This window comes from Salvia hispanica, chromosome 5 (assembly GCF_023119035.1).
Source record: "Salvia hispanica cultivar TCC Black 2014 chromosome 5, UniMelb_Shisp_WGS_1.0, whole genome shotgun sequence".
Taxonomy (NCBI): Eukaryota; Viridiplantae; Streptophyta; class Magnoliopsida; order Lamiales; family Lamiaceae; genus Salvia; species Salvia hispanica.
In genome coordinates this window covers 20,870,242-20,878,050 of record NC_062969.1, presented here as the reverse complement: position 1 = coordinate 20,878,050, position 7,809 = coordinate 20,870,242, and the positions used below count along the sequence as shown (strand labels likewise).

The 7,809-nt window shown below is 33.1% G+C and overlaps 2 protein-coding genes across 3 annotated transcripts; one reads left to right on the top strand and one right to left on the bottom strand.

Annotated features, from left to right (window-relative positions):
• Positions 1-200: 200 nt before the first annotated feature.
• On the bottom strand, positions 201-840 carry LOC125186634 (heavy metal-associated isoprenylated plant protein 45-like). The gene is made up of 2 exons (XM_048083040.1): positions 790-840; positions 201-718 (listed from the first exon to the last, which is right to left on the bottom strand). The coding sequence occupies exons 1-2, from the start codon at positions 838-840 to the stop codon at positions 323-325; spliced, it is 447 nt and encodes a 148-aa protein (XP_047938997.1). The 3' UTR covers positions 201-322.
• Positions 841-4,170: 3,330 nt separating this feature from the next.
• Positions 4,171-7,330, top strand: LOC125190943. Of its 2 annotated transcripts, XM_048088368.1 has the most exons (14): positions 4,171-4,267; positions 4,338-4,509; positions 4,726-4,768; positions 4,898-4,924; positions 5,006-5,098; positions 5,428-5,579; positions 5,664-5,829; positions 5,916-6,041; positions 6,188-6,307; positions 6,415-6,435; positions 6,559-6,617; positions 6,735-6,825; positions 6,908-7,009; positions 7,091-7,330. In XM_048088368.1, the coding sequence occupies exons 2-13, from the start codon at positions 4,346-4,348 to the stop codon at positions 6,971-6,973; spliced, it is 1,128 nt and encodes a 375-aa protein (XP_047944325.1). In that variant the 5' UTR covers positions 4,171-4,267; positions 4,338-4,345; the 3' UTR covers positions 6,974-7,009; positions 7,091-7,330. The 2 variants fall into 2 exon arrangements, with proteins under 2 accessions (XP_047944325.1, XP_047944324.1); XM_048088367.1 differs by lacking the exon at positions 4,171-4,267 and having other exon boundaries at positions 4,312-4,509.
• The last annotated feature ends 479 nt before the right edge of the window (positions 7,331-7,809 follow it).

The following is a 7,809-nucleotide window of genomic DNA, read 5'->3' as shown; positions in this document are numbered from 1 at the left end:
AACTAGTGACAGGTAATGGCAAACGGATAGAGTAAATTTTTATCTCCTATATGTTTGAAAATAGTATTATTGGTTACATCAATGCAACTTTCTAAGCGATGCAATCATGCAAGAGTTAAATGTAATTAACATACATATGTACTCCTATTAAACAGCAGTGATGGAATCACTGCTCTTATATCTAATACCATGTAGTAATAAACTCCAAAAAATAAAGCTTTCCCTGGTTCTTTGATTAAAATCATTATATATGCATAAAACTTCACAAAAAAATGTACTCCTATTAATGAAAGTGAATTAGACGCGTAGTATTGATAGAGTGTCACATAATGGAACAGGCATGGACGTTGTCGTCGCTAAAACGGTATGTAATATGATCATCAATGGTGGAGTAGGGAAGTTGAGGGAAGTAGCCATGCGTGGGCTCGTTGTAGCCATGCATGAAGTAGTTATAGGAAGAGGTGAAGTTGGATTCATCGAAATAGGTAGCGGCGTAGGGGTGATATTCAGAGTCATAAGGAAATGCCCAAAACTCAGCTTTTCTCCCAACTCTCCTCACCACTTTCAATACCTTCCTTTTCTCTACATATCCTCTCACTGTCACTTTCTGCTTCTCCATGTCTATATCCATGCTATCCACACCATGCAGCTTGGAGATTGCCTTTCTTATCCTTTTTTCGCATCCTTCGCAGTCCATGTGAACCCGAAGCTCAACCACCTATACATTCATTCATTCATATTTTCAAAAAAATATAAATATGGATGTATGAATTGATTATTGATACTCACGGACATAGCATCTGATACAGGCGCATGCAGCTTGAAACACCCACCTAACATTTTTCTCTCACAAAATTAAAATATATGAGGTTACGTTGTCTCATATATTTGTACACTTGATAAAGAGGGAATGCAAATCCAAAGAATCAGAATAGTTGTTCCATCGGATTTTGATTCCTTCGAAACGTGTTAAGTGGGAATTATACATCTCAATCAGCTGCTGCAAATATATAAAACAACTTGGCATGGAATCCAACAAGTATACCATTTGCTTATGTATGTATTCCTACCTATGTCCTTACTGTTAATTAGTACTCCCTTCGTCCCAAAAAAATATGGGCAATTGAAATGACATGAAAATTAATGCACAATTGGTCAAGTAAGAGAGACGAGGTGAATAGTAATTAAAGTAGTGCTAGTGGATAGTGGGACACACATTATTATTAGTGTTTAATGATTTCTAATGATGTGTCATCGTGGTATAAATTGTAAATAAATTCATGAATATTAGTAGTAATGAGTTAGAAACAACTTTGCATAAATGGAAATGCCCATAGTTATAGCAGACGAACGAAAATGAAAAGTACATAGTATATTTTTACGGGACAGAGGTAGTATTATATATTTATATGCATGTCCCTTCTATTGGATAAATGGCAGCGTATGTGTAGATTTGGTTGATGTAATGTAGAACTAATTTTAAATGCAGAATGCATAAACAAAAAACGAAAGGTTATTATTAATTTATTTTTAGTTTATTAACATTTTTCATGCAATATGTTTGACACTCACGGGAATATATACTTTCAATAAAGAATTGGAGGATAAGTTTTGAAGTATATATACTGGTGGTGTAACATCTAGTCATACTAGTAGTAGCATGGCATATTTATTTTGTTTAATGTCACCATGCTGAGATAGGGTAGACTACAATTGTCACAATCTTAGTCATAGATGTTTTAGGTAAATAGATGCGAAAAGATATTTCCACCGATTTTGTGTTGGAATTGAAATGTACTCTCTTAGTCCACCAATACGAGTCCCATTTTTTGACTGTCCAGATTTTAAAATATTAAGAAAAGTGACGGGAAAAAAGTTAGTGGAATATAAGTCTCACTTGTAATATTAGTTTTAAATGAAATGTGAGTGGCCTGAGTAGTAGAATATGAGACTCTATTACCATTTATAGTAAAAATAAACTAGAACTCCTTTTCGTAGATGAACCAAAATGGAAAAACGGAACTCCGGGGGTGTAACTTGAAATTGAAACATTCTTATGTGATTATTGGATGATGATCAAGTTGTGGCATATGCCAAAATAATTTGTGTCGTCCTTCCCTACTGATAACAACAATGATGATCCTACATACAATAACACCACAACAGAATTTATACTACGCACAAATATGAAAGCAACTGCAGCTTCATCTGAAGCCTTCCTCCTCATAAAGAAAAAGAAAAAGTCAAAAACAAACAGAAAAAAAAACTAACTTTGACTTTTATATCCTTGTAGTAGTTAAAAAGTTATAACAAACCGAAATAAAGAGTGAATTTCATGTGTATTTGTTTTATTTTGAGTTCCATAAAACTGGTTAGCAGAAAAAACCCGGTCTATTTGTAATTTTCGGTTCAGCTGTAATTACTTTGACTTTTATATCCTTGTAGTTGTTGGTCAATTGCACATAAGATTTTACTCATTCAATTACAATCCAAAGTTTAATTAAGCCTGAAATCAGTTGAATTGTTCACTTTAAATTATTTTAAATTCTCAAATATTTCGTTTAATTTTATAACAATCGAAGTTCTAAATTAATTCATAATTTCTCAATAAAATAAAATATCAATTCGAATAACCAACTTCTAACTCAAGACAAAGTTCATCAATTAAATCTTATGAGATTGATTACATTCCCCCCGATCCCCGTGAATCTAAAACAGATTCTTTATTTTAGTAGGTGTAAATTTATAGTAAAACTCATTTATCACATATGAGAAGTTGTGAATATTATTTTTATTTTCTATTGTTTTAGTTTATCATTTTCATTATGAACGATTTTTTTTATTCGGATTTGTTAATATATCATTGTACCATAATTAAGCTTTAAAATTATATATTTTGAGTTAGAATTAAATTTCTTAATTCTATAATTTAATTTCATTGTAGTACAAAAATTTAGGAAAAAATACTGTCAAAAAATGATATTGTGCATAGTCATGCTATTGTACACGAGAGTTACTTTCATGGAACATATTTCATTAAAAATAATATGATAGATTCAGACTATATAATAAAATAACATTACTCGATTCGATTGGGCATTTAAAAAGAAATCCATTAATTAGTGTCTGCTTTGATTCAAATTCCAATTAGAGGCTATTAAATAGGAATTAAGTAGTTATTAATGTAACTTTATTTCAAAATTTTAAATATACAAATTCCCTTTTCGTTCTGAAAAATTGAGATGAGAACTACTAACCAAAAATAAAGCAAAGGATAGAAATTTTTAAGTCATCCACTGACTATAACTAATACTTTATTTATTAATGATTTAGTCTTATGTTCAGTTAGCATTAACTATCTGAGTTATACTTTCAACTGAGTAGTTGATTTTTAAGCCGATATAATTATGTGTACTTGATTTTTAGATTCTTTCTAGCCAAAATTCTTATTAATTTTGCAGTGAACAAAGAAGGATATAATTTTAATGTGGAGCTTCAATTTTATAAGAATGGCGGAGAGAGATTATGAAGATGATTTCTCAGTTGAAAAAACAAATAAAGGATACATGCAAGAGAGTTGATAATATATAAATAAATAAAAAGAAGTGCTTACATCGAGGAAAAGCGTTGCACAAAATTAGTTATCTAGCATATCAAATCTCTACTCATATTGCAATTTGCATGTAATCAAACCAATCAAACATAAAAAAACAATAAATTGAACTTATGCGACTGAATGGAAAGAGAAATACTAAATCTGTCTCAAGTTTTGATTTTAAGGATAATTTGTGATTTTAGGAATCATTATCCTTTTATAAACTACTCCTAGTTTGGATAGTATTTGAATAAATAGATGGAAAGGGTGAATTGATTGAAATTTGAATTATAATAAAATACTCGTATATCTAAAACGAAAACAAACACAAAATTCAACAAAAAAAATTAGTACGGATAAGTTGATTCTTTTGGAATGATGAATAGTAAAGTGTGTTTAAATGATGCCGAATATCTGGAATCTATTGGAATATTGAATTTGTGTCGTGAGAGGGGCTTAAAAGAGAAATAAAGAAAGTAGCGGGTAGAAAAGGAAAAACTGGAAAAGTGGTTCAGTGGCAGTGTAGATATGCCACCTTGCCGAATCCCATGAGGATTCACGTTGTGAATCTTCAAGTCCTTTCACAATCAAAACCTAATATATATCATCATTCATCGCCGCCGTGCTATCAATACACAGATCGATTATATCAATTTGAATTTGAATTTTCACGTATGCATCTTTTTTTTTTTTTTTAATTTTTGGGGATTTTATGAGAGACTAATAATGCAAGCAAATGTAGATATAGGAATGGGGTCGTTCCTCTGCAGCACTCACCACTTGTTCTCCGTGACGCTGGGCTTCGTTAGTGTGGTCAGCTGGTGTGTGGCTGAGATACCTCAGATCATCACCAATTACAGGAACAAATCAGCTGAGGGCCTCTCCATTCTCTTTCTCATCACATGGATTGTGGGGTATTATACTACTCTCTAATACTTCTATTTCATTCTTTTTTTGTTTTTTTATATGAGATTGTGGGATTGGTTTATGCTGTTATGTAATTTTTGATGAACCGACTGATATTCCTACAATATTGTTGATTCCTGTTTCAAGTTTCAGTCTTTATATATTCATGATTGATTATCATATCTAGTATTTGCTTATCATTTACTTTATAATTGCTTTGGCAGAGATTCTTTCAACCTTTTTGGCTGCATACTAGAACCAGAGACTGTAAGTTTTTGCTTTGCTCTAGCTATATGTATCCTACTTTTAAATGGTTAATCTTCTAGCAATCTGTTACTTTGCCTCTATCTCAAATATGTTGTGGTAGAATGTTTAACTAATGCTTTTCATGTGCAGCTTCCAACTCAATATTATACAGCAGTGGTATGATTTTTTCTTCAGGCATCATTTTTTTAATGCACTCTGATCAGATTGGATAAACAGCATTCTTGTGATTGATTGCAGTTATATGCAGTAACTACTATTATTCTTACATTACAAGCGGTTTATTATGTCCACATTTATCCACGACTCAAGTCCAACAACAGGAGGCAGGAGGTTTGTCCTTGCAAGAACAGATATATAAATGCTCTTTCCTTTCCATTTCATTTCATGTAAAACTGCAGTTCCTAGGAAGCCATACCCCATACTGCAGATGATATGCTATATGAAACTTGTAACTCAACTGAGATCGATAGATTTAAGGAAAGTGACGGCATGCAATGAGAATTTACAAATATCCCACTTTTAAATTACTATATTCTCTCTTCTTCGACATTTTCACATACATAATGGATCAGTCATCCCAAACCCTACTTCTGGATCCGTTAATGGATACTTTATGTGTCAAAGTCTGATAGTTATATTCTGGCAATATGTATCACCAGGCTGTGCAAACTGAAGCTGCAGAGAGAAGAGAGCACAATAATGATTCTGATAATGAAAATGGCAGTTTCGTACAGAGATGGGGAGTTCCTCCAAGTTCAACTATTCATGCCGTATCCAGCTCACCCAGTAGCTATGATGAGCTATATTTCATGTCAGCAATCCCTCTTTTTGAAGAATTAACATTTAATAACATTTGGTTTCTTCTAGATCTCTGACTATGTCAATGGGATTTCAGGTCAGCAAGATCACTTTCAGTAAGTCGTACACCTCCTGCAGGGTCCTTCCTCGGTCCGAGAAGTCCTCTTTTGGACATCGAGCAACGTTGGTTCAGAGAACCATTGTTAGGTGAAGGCAGGTCACCAAAATCTGGTACTCCAAAAATCAAAACCATGCTGTGTGTGGTGAGCTTCTTACGGCATCCATGAAATGTTGGATTACCAATTTAATGCTTTCCTTTGACCTGGTTTTTCTCTTTGCTTTACTGCAGGTTTCCTTGATGACATTCTTAGTGGGCAGTCACAACCACCTACGATCAGAAAGACTTGTAAACAATTCAGTTATCAAAAATCCAACAGGGGGCATTGTGTTGCAAGTTGGAAGAAAACTTTTGGAGGTACTTTTTATGAACTTTCGTACATCTTATTCTTTAATGGTTTGTGATCCTTAAAGTTTCTTTGTAAAGACAAGTATTTGATGAGCAAGACAAGCCATTTATAGCCTAGGACTTTGCTTTATATTCTGTAGTAATTGAATTTGCAGGCTATGGGAAGTTCAGCACACAATAATTTGGCTGCAGGTTTCAGTGGGATAGGGTCCGTCCTTGGTTGGGGAATGGCAGCTATCTACATGGGTGGACGTCTACCTCAGATTTACCTAAATGTAATTTGTTGAATCTGCACTTTTATTATCAGTGTTTCTAGTCACATAAGCAGAGTCAGTGCAGATTGTTATCTCAAGGTATTCATTTTATTTTTTTTCTTTTGCAGATTAAAAGGGGGCATACAGAGGTAACATTTGTGCTCTTATTTTTGCTATCAAGCAAAAGACTATCATAAAAATTGTGACCTTAGACTCTGTATCTAATAATTGATCAGTTAATTCTGAAATATTTTACCAATGTGTTGTATCAGGGGCTTAACCCATTGATGTTTGTCTTTGCTGTTATTGGCAATACCACATATGTGGCAAGGTAAACAGTTTAGCTATATGTCCATACTATAATTACTAAGTATTATACCTTGGAACCTAACAGTACTTGTGCAAAACTGGTTCTCATATTAATCTCTATTATCTGTCTTCTTTTCAGCATCCTGGTTAACAGCTTAAACTGGTTAAAAGTAAAACCTAATCTTCCTTGGCTGGTGGACGCTGGAGGATGCGTGATTCTTGATGCTTTTGTATCCTTTACTTGGTTGGAAATGATTGATAGAAAACCTAGATTAATGTTGTTACGTGGTTATCCTTAATGGAGCTGTTCAGATACTCATTCAGTTTGCCTACTTCCGTTATCGACGGAGGAATGAAGTTGAGAAGTATGTCTCATGAATGACCTCTAAAGATCATGAATAAACAGCGCCTCAGGTAATCAATTTTAGTTATTGAAGAGTAAAATATAGTATAATTTGCTTCATAACTGTTCCTAAGCTTGGATCAATTTTGCAGGAACTGGAGACTCAACAATTGTGGAGACAAACGCTTCTCTGACTGCATTAGATCGATCTCCTTACCATTGTAACTCAGCAGCACTACCATATTCTTTTTCTTTGTTATGTTAAACGATTTGAACGCCTAGAACTAGTCTATCACTACAATTTATGCCCATTTGCCAACTGTGCTTCAAATTTTGTGACAAGTTATCTTGTAAATTTTGTGATTTATAGACAATGGGTTTTTTTTCCCTGATTTGGGGTTTCTTGATTAACAGTTTTATAGTTTGCACCAATTTCTTTAGCTTGTTCCATTTCTAATCTTGAGTTGGGAAAAAATTTCATGTGATTCAGCTAACTGTCACGATCTAATTGAGATATTTCTATTTTGATATTTAGTTAATTAAATTATTAATAATAAAAAAAAGAAGAGAGAATACAGTAAGAAAAGAAAAGAGAAAATAAAGTAAGATTGAGAATAAAATAAGAAAAAAAAGAGAGGATAAAGTTAGAGAGATAAGATGATAAAGTAGGAGAGAAGAGGGAATTAATTACTCCCTCCGTTCCCGATTAGTAGTCACATTTTGACCGGGCACGAGTTTTAAGAAATATAAAGAAAAGTTGGTGGAATGTGGACCCATTTTTTTATATTGGTTTTATAATAATGTGAGTGAATTGAGTTAGTGGAATGTGAGACCTACTTACTATTTATGGTAAAAATGAAGTGTGACTCTT